This window comes from Cryptomeria japonica, chromosome 3, assembly GCF_030272615.1.
Source record: "Cryptomeria japonica chromosome 3, Sugi_1.0, whole genome shotgun sequence".
NCBI lineage: Eukaryota > Viridiplantae > Streptophyta > Pinopsida > Cupressales > Cupressaceae > Cryptomeria > Cryptomeria japonica.
The window spans coordinates 275426496-275444924 of NC_081407.1; the positions used below are offsets into that span (position 1 = coordinate 275426496).

General features: G+C 37.3%; 1 protein-coding gene across 1 annotated transcript in view; it reads left to right on the forward strand.

Annotated features, from left to right (window-relative positions):
• LOC131063912 (probable V-type proton ATPase subunit H) overlaps positions 1-18429 on the forward strand; it is a 76373-nt gene that overhangs the window by 13619 nt on the left and 44325 nt on the right. Inside the window, exons 3-7 of the mRNA XM_057997881.2 lie at positions 3987-4112; positions 4654-4756; positions 4847-4919; positions 17979-18044; positions 18123-18243. Of these exons, the coding sequence (XP_057853864.2) occupies positions 3987-4112; positions 4654-4756; positions 4847-4919; positions 17979-18044; positions 18123-18243 (489 nt within the window). The remainder of the gene's footprint in view (positions 1-3986; positions 4113-4653; positions 4757-4846; positions 4920-17978; positions 18045-18122; positions 18244-18429) is intronic.

The window sequence follows — 18429 nt, forward strand, 5'->3', positions numbered from 1 at the left end:
CAAATTTTACATCAAGCTTGGTGTTAGTTGAGAATGAGGGCATCCTTGGGCATGTATTTAAGCAATTACGGTCAGAAAGTGAGGTCTAAATGAGCCAGGAATGCAAAATTCGCTCTTGACCCTTCTAAAGGGTCCAGGGCGAAATTCTTATAGAGCCTGTCCCTGGAAAGAATCTTGAGCAAGCTTCATTTTGATATCTTCTTGTTGATGATTTAAGGTAGAATATGCTATGTTGAAATGAATTCGTTATATGACCTTAATCATCTTTTGGTTTGTCTTGCAGATGAAAGAAGACCAGGCCAGATCAAGGACGACCTTCTCCAGTCCAGCATCATTAGGGACAACCTCTTCTAGTCCAGCATCATCAGGGACGACCTCTTCCAGTCCAGCATTTCAAGGAAAGGTACACCATCTATCCTGCACATCAAAGGCAAAGGAGGTTACAACAAGGGTCCGTTGAAGAAGCAGATAGTTTCAGAAGAGTTAATTAAAATTATCTTCTTAGCATCATCAAATTGAACATCTACCAAGTTACAAGTGTCAGACAAGGTGGCATCCCAGTCATCACTCCTCCAGTTGGATTGGTCCACCTTAGTGTGTCCAGATTCAATGTACTTGACTCATCAAAGATGACACAAACTTCGATGTACCTACCCCGGTTATCCATTGGTTGAATATTCCAGAGAAGACGTGTCCAAATAATGCAATTATTTCATTGGCTAGAATTGAGTTTGTTGTAACAAACCCTAATTAGGGTTTTCATTGTAAAATCTCGGCCATTGATCTCAAATTGATCTGAGCCACTGAATTGTATTGAGAGCACTATATAAGCCCCTGCTCCTCATTTGTAAAGGCGAATAGTTAGTCAATAGTTGATAGTGGGTGAATAGTTAGCTAATAGTGAATAGTCAGTTGATAGAATATCAATTAGAGTAAATTAGGAGGACAAGGCAAGAAATTGTTGCCAGTGATTGTAAACAAACTCCATTTTCATTGAAGTTATGGTGAAGTGTGTTGTTTCGTTGCAATATGCATGGTCTCTTGTTGAATCTTCATTTTAGATGATAGATAATTAAATTGAATGAAAGAAAATTGTTGAATGCACCTGTGTGGAATCCGTCTAGTCCATACCACTAGCCTCTTACTGATTGTAAGTGCGCCTTGCGTGGTCAATTGGCATAAAATGAGCTTAATCTTAAGTCGTTACACGTCTATTGTTCATGCATTATCTTGAATGGTGATCAGTGTCTGATGGTGTACGATTTGAACGTATTGGAAGCATCCCTTAGAAGATCGCACTGAGTTGGTGTCGGATTGTTCAAGCTTGATGGTGAGACCCAACCCAGTAGGGCTCCACCTAGCCATTCATCCATCTTCTCACATTCTAGGTAGTAGAGTAGACTTCCTGAACCCTGCATCTTTTACTATTTGTTTGTCTTCCAGTTAGTAAATAGGACTTGTGATTCCAACAAATCAGACGTTCAGGTCATCGAGTGTAAGTCCCCTTGTGATTCCAGCAAAATCACATCGTACCACGAAGAGCTTATCCACGAGTAGAGATCCTACATAACAGAACCTTGAACCTTCTCCGATTGATCCTTTTGCGATATCTTCAGCGTCCGGGAGCTTTATTCAAGAGAGGATAAGGTACCTTTAGGTATTTTATTCTGTGTTTGGTCGTGTACAAAAGACACATCAACAATAACCAAGGTCAACATGAGACTACTTGACTCAGGGTTAGGGTTTCCAGATGGCATAAGTTCTTCCTCTCCTTACCTCCCAACTTGATGATACTTCCCCTCCCTTCTTGGAGGATGACGAACTCCTACACACGCTTGGCCAGTTCATCCAGTTAGATCAAAATCTTGTCATACTCTGACATTTCAAATATTATTAACAAAAGTGAAACATCATGTCATAATGTTAACTATCAAGTCATCAATCTAACAATTATGAGTCATCATTTCATTATTCTAAGCACAATTAACATTATTCAATTATGCATAAACATCTAGGGCACATTAAACATCTCGCAAGTATGGCATAGATCAACTAGGGCACACATATAACATGGCGTAATCACAACATATAAACAACTAGGGCACAAGTGGGATGTAACACCACTCACAATATCAAAATAGTCATCCTAGATTCAAAATGGTGCCAAGGTCCAAAATTGAATTCTACATGCTATATTAGGCCTTACAAAATGTTTTTGCTGGAGATTCAAAGTTTTTCCTTCTTTTTGACTTGGCATGTGTTAAGCACAACCTCAATCCTTGATCTCTGATAGCTCCTTGGCATGCATCAGGTAGAAGCCTCGATCCTTGATTTTTGATAGCTTCTTGTTATGTGTCGAGCAACAACCCTGATTGTCGACATCCGATAGCTCCTTGGCATGTGTTAGGTAACAATCTTGATCCTCGACCTTCAATAGGTCCTTGGCATGGATTGGGCGGTATTTTTGAACCTTGACTCCTGACAGCTTTCCAGCATGAGTCAAACGACATTTTGATCCTCGACACCAACAACTCACCAATAGGTGTCAAGAGGCAACTCTGGCTCTTGAGGTTGAACAACCTTTTATTTGGTTTTTGAAGAATGGACATGACAAGAAGCTATTGATTATGTGGGCCCTACATAATTGTTTGAAATAAACTTGATGGGTGATGCTGTGGCGTTATGAGTCAATATTTAAATTATTAAAGTTTTCATCTCAAGTCCATTAATACATGTGCTAATGGATGTTATTAGTAGCCTACTTATATAGTGTCAGTCAACAAATATGGCAAATTGGTGAAGTTTGAAAGGGAATAGAAGGCAAATTAATGGAGTTAGAAAAAGGAAAACAAGAGAAAATAATGAAGTTGGAACACAAAATACAATATGGGCTCCATATTTGCTGGTAATAGCATAGTGTGATGACTAAATCATGACGTTGTGGTTCTTGCCACCAAGTTTCAAATCCCTACTGGGGTGGTTATTGCTGTGTGTTAATGTTGGGGATGAGTGTGTGGCTTCACTTGTTCATAGCTCCGGTCAAAAGTGTTTAGCCCCCCTCCCTCCCTCCCCCCCAAAATGGGTCCCATATTGGAAAAATGAAGGAAATAAGAAAAGAAATAGCACTTGGCAATGAATAGGAAAGAAGAAAAGTGAAAACAAGTTTACCAATGGTCAATTTTTCCATTTATTACTGAAAACAAGCCCACTGTATGGTTACTTTTCCATTTACTGAAAACAAGTCTACCATGTGGCCTTCACAAGCTGGGAATATGTTCAGTCTTTACTGTACAGTCTGTGGAGGAAACTCCCACCATATGCTCTGCAATATCTGCTGCTATAAACACAGCTATTGGTTATCTTTGATTTTGAGCCTATTTTCTGGGAATTTGTCTTTGCCCCATCCACCCATACTCTACTTTTTGAGAGTTTAAGGGTTTGACTTTTGGATAACCTTTTTTGCATATTCTAAGAATATGCAAAAGTATACACCAGTTTTGTTTCTTTTACATTTTCTCTTCTTTCTTGGGTACCATGCATGATGATAATCTGCTATTATAATATATTAGGAAACTCAAAGGTCTTACAAGTTTTGTCATCCTTTTTAAAACATAGGCTTCTAATTGGCATTTGTTTATCAATTTAAAATTTTCTACATGACTATTTGCTTATACTTTTGTTGTCTAGTGTATTCATTTATTTTTGTTTGACTAATTTAAATCTATATGTGAACTAACTGTTGCAAAATGCCATAGCTCTTGAGTACTAGTGATAAATCCTGGTTTATTGTGTATGTTCTTTATTTCTTGCAGGTATCTGTGCTTATCTTTCTTAAAAGAAGTTCTCTTTTGAGATGAGTTAATGTCGTTTTAAAATATATTTGGATAAGATTCAAGGATATAGCTAAAAGCTAGTTACTATTGCACGTTGTTATCATCCTCATTTTTTTGGCATTTTAACATGTATCAGCCTTTCATGTTTTCTAGGTTCTCAAGAGGGATATACCATGGGAAACGTACATGACCGCAAAGTTGATCACTGGGACATGTCTACAGTTGTTGAGGCGCTATGACCATAGACCTGAAAATGTTCAAGCCGCTTTAATTGATGATGTGAGAGGAACTCTAACGTTGACCTATTTTTATAATCTTTTTCTCTTTAGCATACTTTGAATGGATTTATTATCCTCGTATTTAAAATTATCAAGTTGTTGTCTACTCTTTATATTTTAGAAATTAGGCTGTTTATTGGTACTTTATCTTCTGATGAGGTTACAGATATCATGCAGGCCTGGGTTACTAGGTTATGCCATTCTTTATGTTTCTAGTGGGTGCTCTATCACCTAATTTGCAAACCTTTAATTTTGCATGCTTAAGTGAGATTAGGATGTCATCTGCATTGTTTGAGATGTTGTTCTTAGCATGCCTGATGATGTCTTCATTATGCTTGCAAAGATTTTTATCTTTACAAAGTCCCAAATTCTCTGCTCTAAGGTTTTCGGCATCGTTTAACTTAAGTCCAAAAATTCATTTATGTACTTATACTATAATCTTTGATTGAGGGTTTGAAGAGTCCTTTATTAATATTTGAAGTTGTAGTAAAGCTGTTTTTGGTTGATTGTTGTAGCATTAGCTGACAAAAAGGTTTCTACAGGATGGCCCTGCTTACATCCGAGTATTTGTATCCATTTTGCGTGATATTACTAAAGAAGAAACTCTAGAATATGTACTTGCTCTTATTGATGAAATGCTTACAGGTAAAAGTATGGTACTTTTTATCTTTTACTGTTCCACATCCCATGCAAGATAGGATCTAAACTATTGCTTTCTTTATTTTCATTTGGCAGCAAACCCAATGCGTGCAAAACTCTTCCATGACAGTTCACTATCAAATGAAGATGTTTATCAACCTTTTTTGAGGTAATTAAGCTATATAGCAAAATGCAGGCATCTATGTAATTGTTTCTTTGGAGAGATGTTTGGAGGGTACATAATTTTATAATGTCAACTTTCATTATAGCCTTTTTCCTGCTGAATTCCACCACAGCTGAGTTTCAAGGCTTGTAGGATTAAATTAATGTACTTTAGCTTCTCTCTATTTTAGGTTTGCAAAAGGAAAAAGGTTAACCATCACGTTGAAGTCTCTTATGATGTTAGGAGGAAGCATCAGCTATACAAGACATATTTGGACAAAAGGCTGTATGGTAGAAGAAGACCATTCAACAAGGGAACGAGAGGATCATATGATCTAGTGAAAATTTCTTGATGGGCATTTAGTTGAAAGTTTGAAATGAAGGGTTCTATTGTGGAGTCATACAAGTGAAGTGGGATTCGTGTTCAGATAGGGATGGAATGAATTTAGTAGGAAGGGGCTATATTGTAGGATATTCTACAGTAAGAATAATAGAGAGAAGGCATACATAAGAGGCCATATGGTGCCAAATATAATTGGTATACTTGAAAAAAGGACTAGGTTGTAATGTGTACGGTCTATTCGAGGAGTGTGGCGGTTAAAGAACTATAGGGAAGGAATAATGGAACCACACTTGAACAAAAGTCAACAACTGAGTGCATTTGATATTAGAACTATGATTAGTAGTGGAAACGCTACCAACATTGCAAGTATGATTCCTAGTGGAATTGCTGTTGATAGTTGAATTGCTCTTTGTAATAGAAGGATTGACAATGAGAATATGGTTGATAATGGACATATGATCAGCATTGATGTACTTGAATTAGGTGAAGGACCATATAGTGAAGATGTTCATTACAATTAAGTTGTTTTGGAAATGCATTTGACATTGGAACTATGACTAATAGTAGAAGTGCTCACAACAATGGAAGTATGATGGCTAATGGAATTGCTCTTTATGGTGAAAGTACTCTTGGTCATGGAAGTATCAACAATGGGAGTACGGTTGATAATGAAAATAAGATTTTTTGATAATATACTTGAATAAGGTGGAGGATCATATAATGAAGACATTCATTAAGTTGTTTTGCACCCCAATGTTTCCTCTTTAGTAGAAGTGGCCTTTGCTCAAAGTTCATACACCATTGTGCCATGTCTCTCTTTCTATTGAGGGTGATCTTATTCATAGCCTATTATAGTTCAAGATGTTTTACTTGACTCTCTATGCTAATCTTATCCTTGTACCTCAAATTCACTCTTTTTGTAGTCAACTCTTTGAGCTTAAGGTTGATTACATTGACTACATTTTGAACTTGTGACCATGTGGGCCAGTACACTAAATTTGTTTACTATGAATATAGGAGCATATACTCGACATTGAGGTTGATGGTTTAGAGGAACTTAACATTACCATTTTGTTTTCTTTCATTTGTCATCTAGTCTTCATTAATCTCCATCATTTCAATGGAATTTCAATTAGGTTGGAATATTCTTTCATTCATCAATGGAACAAACTATTGAGGGAAGTTGGGAACATGTCTCATCTTTGGAGCATGGATGTAACTCCAAGATTCTTTTTGTGTTTGGTTTCCTAGGTCCTTGATGCCTTTCATATGAGTACCTTTTTTTAGATTCCAAACCAAGTGATTCCAAGGAGTTTGGATTCTTGCTCAGCGGTTGATCTTTGAGATCTATTATTTATTTTTTGTCTTTATTTTCAATGGAGATTGAATAATTTTCCAATTGCGGTTCATTGGCTACTATTAAAATAATATTGTAATATTTCTATGATGGTCAACTTAGTCATTTATTATTTAGAAACTTCCATGTTTAGTTTTAATAAGTTTCCTTTATGTCTTTTGTGTTGATATTCTTGATAGTTTCTGTTGTGGAAAGATCGTCTTGTAGTTTTCTATATTCCTCCTAATTAGTTACAACAACGGATTATCATTTCATGGTATCGGAGCTTAGGTTCTTTTTTGGCGAATTTATTTCCACAAAAAATCATGGAAGGGTTTTGCTTGATTTTTTCCACAAAAAATAGGGAGTTTTTATTTCTGTTTACTACTTGTGATGGTTGCAAGTAAAGATTTTGAACAGACTAGGGGGTTTTGTATGATTTTCTCCTTAAAAATTGTGGATGGGTTTTCTAATTTTTCTCCACGAAAAATCATGGAGGGTATTGCATGATTTTCTCTTCAAAAATCATGGTTTCTTTGTTCATTTTTTGCACGGTTTTTTTACACAAAAAATTGTGGGTTCTTTCTCTATTGGAGGGTTTTATGATTTTTTCCACAAAAAATCATGAAAGGTGTTGTTTTCTGGGTTTTCTGATTTTTGTCCATCTAGAAGTTCTACAGAACTAGGGAGGGTCTCAACAGAAGGCTCATGTTGCAGAGCATTCAGAGGAGAAGGGGGCAGCCTTCTTTGCATTTGTAGCCAAATGACCTACAGATTAAGTCGAGACTTCTATAGGGTTGTTAGTAGAATGACTATTAAAGGAGGGTATTAAAAGAATATTGTAATATTTGTATATTATCTTAGTCATTTAGTATTTAGAAACTTCCTTTTATTTTTAGTTTTAAGAAGTTTCCTTTATGTCTTTTGTGTTTCTATTCTCGATTTTTTCCGTTATGGAAAGATTGTCTTGTAATTTTTTATATAAGGAGTATTTGTCCCTCAATTAATTACAACAAGGAATTATCATTTCAGCTACTAGTAGCCAAACTTGATCCAACAATGCATCATGTGCCTTTTTCCATGCAATTTATTAAAATGGTTGAGTTCAATTTGTTTCATTAGTGTCATTGGTACTCATGTTAGCATTTTAATTTGCCCCTTTCAAGACAGCACAAAATTGTTAGAATAATATTTATTTACTCTATTAATGGTCAATAATGTATTTAGTTAGGTGATATCTTAATTGCCTTTTGCAGTGTGTAGGTAATTAGCTGGGTTAGTTGGCATATTAAATATCTATAGTATTTTATATGCCTATATATTGTAATTTGTTCTTAGTTAATATGAACAAGTTTTTACCAATGAATCTGATTTTCACATGGTATCAGAGCTAGGGCACAAAACCTGTTTTTCCTCAGAAAATCTGTGCGTTTTTTAACGACTTAGAGTTTGTGCAACTTCGCCTAGGGTTTTGACCCTCTGTTTCAAGGCGTTTTTTTTTTTGATCGCAAATTCTTGGTGGGTTTTTCAAAACCTCAATTGGGTTACCATCAGATTTTTTTGGGTTTGCATATATTTTTTGCCTAGGGTTTCTGCAATTTCGCCTAGGGTTTTGACCCTTTGTTTCAAGGCGATTTTTTTTCCGGATTTAGAATTGTTGTGGGTTTTTCGAGAGCTCAATTGGGTTGTCGCCCGATTTTTCTGGGTGCATCATTTTTCATGCCTCATTTTTTGAGCCCGCAGATTTGACCCTTCATTTTCAGAAAAAATATTCTGATTGCAGATTCTTTCTAGGTTTTTCACAAGGATTTCTAGGTCTTCATCGGGATTTTCTGGGTTTTTCGCAAGGATTTTTGGGTCTTCGTCGGATTTTTTTGGGTCAAGTTGAAAATTTTACCTCGAAAACTGTGCTAGGGTTTTGAGATTCTCCTTCATTTCAAGTCAGAATTTTTTTTATTTGCAGAATCTTTGCGGGTTTTTCGAGATTTGAACTGGGTTGTCATCAGATTTTTTCGGGTATTTAGAAAAATTTTTGCCTCGAAAACTGTGCCAGGGTTTCAGTTTTTGCCTTTGAATCCGACTTGCAGAATTTGTTTCTAAAAACCCTTTGTTTTCATCCTCTGGTTTTCATGCATTCGTGCATTCACCAGTTTGACCTTGGGGTACATGATGGCATCACTGACGAACATTATGCTCAAAAGCAACCAGAAGTTCAATGGCCGCAACTACAACACCTGGAAGCAACGTATGTTGACGATTTTTGAGTACCGATGTCTTGATGCAGTTGTTCTAGGCACGTCTCAACGTCCAAACACTGTCGGAAAAGATTAGGACAAATGGGATGAGCGCAACCGGGAAGCTGTCATGCTCATCAAACTCTCTGTTATCGATGAGCAGCTACCTTAGGTACCGTCTGAAAAAACTGCGAAGGAAATATGGGATCATTTGAAGAGTCTTCAGAAACCTCTCACAAGAGCAGAGCGTTCTTTCTTAAGAATATGCTCTTCACGATCATGATGGATGAGAAAACATCTCTTTAGGAGCATTTGACAAAGATCAAGGATATTCGCGACCAGTTGGAAGCTATTGGTCGAAAAATGGAGGAAGAAGATATGGTGGTCATTACTCTGAAGAGTCTCCCATGCTTGTATGAGCATTTCATCGAAACATTCAATATCACTTCCACTGACGTCGATTTGAAGTTTTCCGATCTTTGTAACAAACTTTTACAGCAAGATCAGTGGTGACAACAGTTTAGAAGCAGTACCGGTTCTCCCTCCATTGAGCAAGCGTTCTCTGCCAAATCTTCTGCTAAGAACAAAGGGAAGGCTCAATCTTCTCAGTCGAAAGGCTCTGGTTCTTCTCAGGACAAGAAGAAGAAGACGAACCTTCAGTGCAATTATTGTCACAAGTTTGGTCACATGAAGGCCGAGTGTCGAATTCGATTGGCTTCTGAACAAAAGAAGCAAGGAGGGTCTCAACATAAAGCAAATGTCGCCGAACACTCTGAACAGAAAGAATCTGCTTTCTATGCTTTTATGGCCAAGAGAACAATAGATCTAGTACACTCTTCTGCCTGGTATATTGATTCAAGAGCTTCGCGCCATTTTACTCATCGTTGGGATTGGTTCATGAAATTTGAACCATTTACGGATTCAGTAATCTTTGGAGGAGGAGAAATTTAATTTTTCTTAAGAGGTAGAAATTTAATTTTTCTTGATGTCTACTATGTTCCAGGCATGGAACATAATCTCCTCTCCGTCAGTCAGATCATGAGGCATTCTCCTCAATTAGATGTTGTCTTTAGTTCGTCCATCTGCAACATTGTTGATAGGGAGACTCGTACTACAATCGCTATGGGACTTGAAGATCATGGTTTGTACAGACTTGCTGATTCCGGTGATTCTCAGGAGCACGCTTTGGTTGCTAGGATTACATTCATCAAAACACTTTGGCATCAGCTTTATGGGCACTTAAATGTGCACTATCTCTCTTAGTTATATCAGGAGGGTTTGGTTGCTGGTCTACCTGAGATCCAACCTCAAAATCATGGAGTTTGTGCAGCTTGTCAAGCTGGGAAGCAACATCGGACACCATTCTCGGATGGTGATTCTTGGCGAGCCTACAATGCCCTTCAGTTGGTTCACGCTGATGTATGTGGGCCAATGAACACTCCATCTGTTACTGGTTGCAGGTACTTCTTGTTATTTGGTGACAATTTCAGTCGTAAAATGTGGGTGTATTTTTTGTCAACAGTTTAAGGCCTTAATTGAGAAAGAATCCGGTTCTCAAATTGTCACTCTAAGGTCAGATAATGGGGGGTAGTTTTGTTCCAATGACTTCTCTACATTTTGTGCTACACATGGCATTAAGCGCCAACTCACCACACCATACACCCCTCAGCAAAATGGTGTAGTTGAACGTAGAAATCACACCATTACTGAAATGGCTCGTTCTATGATAGAGCATCGCAATGTTCCTAAGAAATACTGGGCTGAAGCAGTTTACACTGCAGTCTATCTGCTAAATCGGTCACTTACACATGCCGTTAAGAAGATGACTCTTGAAGAAGCCTCGTCAGGACGCAAGCCTAAAGTGGGCCATTTGAAAGTCTTCGGTTCTACGGCTCATGTATGGATTCCACATGCTAAGCTAAGCGTGCTAAGCTGGAACAAAGAGCCAAACACTTATGTTTATTGATTACAATGACAACCACAAGGCCTACAGGTTGATTGATGTAGAGACAAATCGTCTCATTTTCAGTCGTGATGTTGTGGTTGATGAGACTATTGGTCCATTTATGCCTTCTACTACTCCTAGTCCTGCGACTCAATCTGTGAAGACTCCTGATGTTGGTGTTCGTCTTCCTCTTGGTTCCCATGATGGGAGGGCTTCAGAGCATTTTGACTTTGAAGATGAGGAATCTATCGATCCATCACCACTTGATTTTCCACAGGATTCGCATCCAGATGACTTTGTTCCAGAAACTCTAGGGGATGTTGTTCCTCCAATGCTAGATGTTGGTACTTCTACCCTTAGGCCTAAGTGGTGGGCCAAGACTATCAGAGATCTTCATGATGATGAGCTTATTGAGGGCAGATCCACTCGCAGAAAGAGAAAGCAACATAATACAGTCAACTTTGCACTTATGGCCAACATTCACATCATCCATGAGCCCCAGACATATTCCGAGGCTAAAGGCATTCCTGAGTGGGAAAAGGCTATGGAGATTGAATACCATAGTCTTTTGAAGAGTCACACTTGGGTTCTTTCTGATTTGCCTCTTGGGAAGAAACCTATCAGTTGTAAATGGGTTTACAAAGTCAAGTATCATGCAGATGGTACTTTGGATAAGTACAAGGCCAGATTGGTTGCTCGGGGTTTTACACAGCGGGAGGGCATTAACCACGAGGAGACTTTTGCTCCTACTGCCAAGATGAGTACAATTCCTCTTCTTCTTGCCATTGCAGCTCAGCTTGGATGGAAACTTCATTAGATGGATGTTAAGAGTGCATTCCTCAATGGTGACTTGCAGGAAGAAGTTTATACGACTCAACCTCCTGGATTCAAGGTTCCTGGTAAGGAACATCAGGTTTTCAGATTGGGAAAAGCCCTCTATGGCTTGAAGCAAGCCCCTCGGGCTTGGTACTTCAAGATTGATCAATATTTGGTTGAACATGGTTTTCAACGCAGTCTCTTTGACACTAATCTATACGTCAAACTTTTCGGTGATGAGATCCTTTTTCTTGTTGTTTACGTGGATGACTTGATCATTACTGGAAATTCAGCACATTTGATTGCCGCAATCAAACAGGACTTGTGTCAAGCTTTTGACATGAGATTTGGGGCTTCTCCATTATTGCTTAGGTGTCTAAGTGTGGCAGACTGATGACAGTATCTTTATTTCATATTCCAAGTATGCCCGCAATTTGCTGGATAAGTTTCAAATGCAGGATTGTAAACCTGCTTCCACACCTATGGAGAAAGGGCTGAAGTTATCAGCCAAGTCTGATTCACCTGCAGTAGATGAAACAAAATTCAGACAGCTAGTAGGCAGCCTCATCTATCTCATTGCCACTAGACTTGACATCAGTTTCACTGTCAGCTACATCTCTTGCTTCATGACAGCTCCAAAAGATGATCATTGGATTACAGAAAAGCGAGTGTTACGATATGTGAAAGGCACTTCAGACTATGGCATTCTGTATACTAGGTGCAACGATCCGAAGCTGATTGGTTATATTGACTCAGATTGGGTAGGATCGGTGGGTGACAGAAAAACCACTTCTGGGTACGTATTCAGTTTGGGTACTGGTGCCGTCACTTGGAGCAGCAAGAAGCAACAGGTTGTGGCTCTTTCCTCGACCGAAGACAAATACCGGGGAACAGTCAAGGCCGCATGTGAGGCAGTTCGGCTCTGAAGGATGCTCTCTGACATGCAGATGCCACAGACAGGTCCTCCTCCCTTGTATACTGATAATCAAGGGGTGCTCAAACTGGCCAAAAATCCAATCTTCCATGAACGTACCAAGCATGTCGAACTTCATTGTCACTACATCCGCAAGCTGCTAGAAGACGGATCAGTTCAGTTGCATTATGTTCCGACATCGGATCAGACTGCAGATATTTTCACCAAGTCTCTGAGCTCGGATAGATTTGTAAAATTCAGGGGGCAACTTGGTGTTTTTGACAGATTGACCATTAAGGGAGGGTGTTAGAATAATATTTATTTACTCTGTTAATGGTCAATAATGTATTTAGTTAGGTGATATCTTAATTGCCTTTTGCAGTGTGTAGGTAGTTAGCTGGGTTAGTTGGCATATTAAATATCTGCAGTATTTTATATGCCTATATATTGTAATTTGTTCTCAGTTAATATGAACAAGTTTTTACCAGTGAATCTGATTTTCACAAAAATGGAACATGTAATGATATCAAATTATAAGGAGAAGCCCGCTTGTAACAATAAACAAGACATTGCTACTCATGTTAGTATTTTAATTTGTCCTTTTCAGGATAACATAAAATGAAATGTGTAAGAATAAGCCTTTCCTCAAATTATAAGGAGAAGCTCTCTTGTAACAAGAAATAAGACAGAACCCTAGAGACTAAGGAAAGAACCTTTGGCTATTTATAATATGTACAAGTTAAATCTTTGGTTTTTGAGCACATATCACAAACAAACTAAAGAAATTGCCTATCATTTCAGTTTTCGGGCAAGGGCACAAGGCTTATTGATACTAACAATTCAAAATGAGAAACTTTTAAATCTTCTCTTGAAAGTAAACGCCTACATTGCTAACAAGTGGTCACACCTTGTAGCTAAAAGAAAATTTAGATAGTGCAAACATGATTCAACAAAATAATTAGATGCTATCACATACAAAGCAACAATAAATTCTCTATTGAAACCTGCATTACAAAGCTCACACTTTCAAGAAAGAGTATTTGATTTGAAGAATGAACAAACATAAGATTACACAAGACAACTGAAAATAATCTAATTGGAAAACAGGCATTAAATTACCATTAGAAAATCCAAGTGACAAATACTGAAGATCCTATGTTATTGATAGTTTTCTTGCACACAAACCAGTCTTAAATATAATACTGTCTTCAAATACATTCTCTAAAATAAGGATGCCTGTAATAGGTTGTCTCTTGATAGATCTTCTAGAAGATAATCTTAGAATCATTATCTCCCAAAAATAGTAACTAAAAATAGTTGTGGCCAAGAGTAGCATGATCTGAAAATAGCTAGTTTGGTGGGGCTGGCTCCTTGTGATTTTGATGCATTACCTTTGGTTTGAGAATGGTGGATCTGCAGAAGAAACATGAAATTGACAACTTACTAGATGATTTTGATGACTTGAATTCAACCTTATCATCTTTTGTTCTCTTTGTAAACTTGCAAGTTCTGGTGTTTTGAAACCATAAGCCTTGTCACATGTGGCCTTTATTGTCTATCCTTGGCACAACTATTGCACAATGATCTTGAAGTGCCTTAAATGAAGAGTGAAGGAAATGATACGGTTCCCAATGGTGATTGCTGTAGATGCTGGGAGAATGCAAACAAGTGCTGGTCCTCAGTAAACTGCAATAAATTTGAAGGATCTGCTATTAGGTATTGAGAAGATGCTGGAAAATTTGCTCCATTGGTGCATTTTTTGAGGCTCAATGCACTTTTGTCTTATGTTTTCAACTTGAAAAATGATCTCCATGCATAAGCTCGCTTCAAGACCTTCATGAACACTGTTGTGAACTTGAAACTTGCACAACTCTTCCCACACTTAATCACTTATGAGCACTTTTTTTTCATGTTTTGAAGTTGAGCTGTTATTCATGTCATGGAGCATGTGCTTTTAGGGGTCTTGCACCACTTTTTATGTTTTGAATTCGAGTGGGGGTCTTGCATTGCTTTTCATGTTCTGAATTTAATCGAGTCAAGTTCACATTTTGGGTCCTCAGGTACACTTTTGTTATATTTCCAAGGTGATATTGTCACTTAAGTGAAAAAGTGAACACTTGCACTTCTTTTTCTAATTTGTGATTGACATGGGACAACTTGTACACTTTTTAACTTAAAATTCACTGAAGTGACTTTCTGTCTCCTGGAGTTCTTTTGAGACCATTATGCACACTCGGTTTTATTTTCAAGTTGACATTGCCACTTAAATGAAAAGGCACACATTTCCACTTTTGCACCTCTTTGTGGCTTGAAAACTCCAAAAAATACCCCTCCTTTGTCTAAGGGACTCCGTGAGTCATGATGACCATTTCCATACCTTAGACCATCTTTCCCTTTCCTTCCTTTCCGATTTCTTTTCTTGCCTTCCTTGATGTATTGGAAGTTGTTAGCCTTTCCAAAGACACTACTTGAAATGATGAAAACATACTTTAATGACCAAGGGCAACAAGGATTCACTCATGGCTCAATATTAGAGGAAAATCATGAATTTGAATCAAAGGATAGGTTAATATGAAGAGTTTTGAATGGGTTCATGTTTGTTTAAGTGGCATTTTCATTAGCTATAATATGCTCTACTTTGGCGCTTGCATGAAGAGTCTTTCTTTTTCTAGGTGGTTCAAGATAAGCAACCTTCACTTGTGTTCATATGATGGCTCATACTTCTTTGTCTTTGACAATATCAATCATGTTGATGTTTATGCTAGATATTTGTTTTGGACGGTTGTTATCATCATGGTCTCCTAGTCTACACCATCAATAGAGAAGGTCCATGTTACTATGGTTTTGGGGAATAGTCTCTTGCAAGGTGTCCCTACTTATTGTACTATTGACATTGCACAATATTTTGCCCTTTGGAGTCATATTCTATCCAACTTTGATCTCCTTTGCTAGTATTTTAATGTCTATCAGTATTATTTGGCTTTGTTGATGTGGTGGTGGTGTCATTTGCTTCCTTTGAGCTAAGAGCACTTGACTAAGTTAGTTCTTCAAATTATTAGAACAATCCTTGATAGAATGACTTGTAATTTGATAAATATTGCAGAGTATCTTTTTTTGGATTATTCATCTTAGTGTGACCTCTCTTCAAGTCTATAAACAAGTCCTTGAAATCCTTCTTGGTATCTACTTAAGCTACTTTATCATCTAGAGCATATTCTATCTCAAAGCTTGAACAAATCCTAGTTCACTATCATCATATATGTTAGAATAATCATCTTTACTTCATCCTATAGAGAGTGAAGGCAACTTATTTTCACTTTGAATGCCTATTACTCTATTATATGCCTCTTTGTAAGATGGAGCACCATCTGAATCTTCCTTTGCAACAAGGATTTGGGAGTTCTTTTACTAGTTTACCTAGCAGTTCTTTGAGCCTATGATTATATGTGCTATGATTACCTGTCTATCATTTTCATGTTTCCCTTGCTAGGTATTATTGATTTTAGATAGAATATAATTTCAAAGGACTTCCAAAAATATTTCCCAGGGACATTTCTTGGTGCTGCATTAGTGTACCAATCAATTGTCACCCGTCTGAGGCTATCTAGGAGTTCCCACAACCAATGGTTTTCATTTGTTTGTCCATTTGCAGACCTAATAGTTATGCATGTTCTATACTGATCCATTACATCTTGATGCTTGTCACTAGTAAATTTTGATAGCATTTGCTTCTCAGAATTTCAACTAGGTGGTTGAGTAACTATTTTTGATTTGTCATTCTTTATGTGACTAGAATGCTAGGATTCACTTTTTAAGAAGGTCCATCTAGGATGTCATATTCTCTTCCAATTTTGTGAGATATGTCTAAATCTTCAACCCTTCTTGTAGATTGGGGAATTTGTCTGCTACTTTGGTGGCATTAAGGCTCCCCTTGTTCTTCCTCAATACGTTCCTATAAGAATGTGCAAAACAACTTAAGCAATGACATTCCATAGATGATAATAAGTCTTGTGAAAACTGTCTCAAATAATTCCTCTAGGTCCATGTCGAACTTGTACATTATCATTGTCAGCCTTGTCTTCTTATTTGTCTAGTCATTCAAAATACCATCCTTAAACAAGTGTAATCAGCCTTGTCTTCAATAAAGGTAATCAGCCTTGCAAACTTGTCTATGCACACTCGTCTATGTTATTAAGTCACTGCCTTATAGATCGATGATGATTGTTTCTTGACATCAATGACAACATCGTCTTCACTTCTTTGACATCAATGACAATATTTCCAACAATTCTCTTTGAATTAGAAGGGGAAGCTCCAATTGAATTAAAAGCTAACATAAAACTGGATGATATGTGCTTTCAATTTACAATTTATACAAAGATTTTTTGGGTGGTTCATGTTCATGTTGTATAAAATGTAAATGCTTTTTTTTTGGTTTTGTCTATGTTAAAAGGCTAATTCGCTTTTTCAACACTAGGTAAAAGATTAATTATGCAAATGGTGAGCAGATTAATGTAATCACAGCCCTTGCCACCATGATTGAGAGAATTCATGGAGTCGGTAAAAGACAGAGAAAGGATTTGATAAGCAGAATGAGGAGAAATGAGCTATATTACTTTCTTGGGAAAATGTACAGTACTAATTATTAATTGCATTGAACAACAAAAATAATGCATTCAAGTTATGAAGGAATGTCTGCAACAGGAAAAAGGAGTTTGTCAATAATGAATTATCTCAGCGATAATCATCACAACCTTCAAAGCAGGACTGAGGCAATCAAGCAAATTCTCACTGTTTAAAGAACAGAAAAGAGGCTGGCTGAAGTGATATAGCAGAACTCAGAACAATCTAGTACGAAATTGCATGCTGCCTAGCAACCAGAAGGCTCCATGTATACTTCTATTCAGGGAGGATGGAACTCTCCTTTTTGCAAGTCCCTTCTCACAAATGCTGCCTCTGTTTGTATCTGGAAACAATCTGTTAATATTTCCATGGATGACCAAGCCTCATCGATCGGAGATGCAAATGATAAGCTTGGATGAGTCTCAATACAATTTTTTGATCCGACTCACAAAATTTGCACAGGCCAAGGAGATTTTGCAAATGTGTATGTTGCATGCTTTCAGATGAAAATGTATTGCATTATTGGAATGACTTGGTTTAAAGGCTATACAGAAATATATCTGCTCTATTGTAGGGGCTTTAGCTTTCTTTGCTTTTGGAGATTGAATAGTATAGGTCTTTCGAATCTGCTGTATCCTTCATTTGTCATACCTTTGTGACAACTATTACCCTAAAATCTGGTTGCTTTATAAATTTGTCTTTTTATTAATGCAATTTGATGTTTTATCAGAAAAAGGACAACAGTCATCTTTTAATTTATCCTACATATTGTGAATTGCTTTTTGTTTTTCTCTTATAATCTTTGAGCACAAATTCCTTCATGAAATTGCTTAGGCAAATGGTTGTGTATTTTCAGGTTACTGTCCAAAGGAAACTGGTTCATCCAAGAGAAAAGCTGCAAAATACTCACTTTGATAATAAGGTATGAATTCGTATCTAGACCTTTTTAAGTAGAAATCAGTGGCATTGTAATAACCAATATTCCAATTGTTGGTTATAGCTCTAAGAAGAAATCGATGAAAGATGCTATCATTTACAATGGGGAAGCTTCGGGTTCAAAACAAACATTTACAACTATTGATGATGTTCTTAGAGGATTGGTTGACTGGCTATGTAATCAGGTGCGTTAGTTTTCACAAATGTTAGTGACAAGTAAAAACATTTAGAAAATGAATTATTTGTGGAAAGAAAATTAGTATAAATCCATGCCAAATAAACACCATGTGCCCATAATAACTGGAGAGAACACTGCATAATTTTAGTGTGGATTGTGCTTATTGGAGGAGACTGCAGTATGTTTGGGGTGT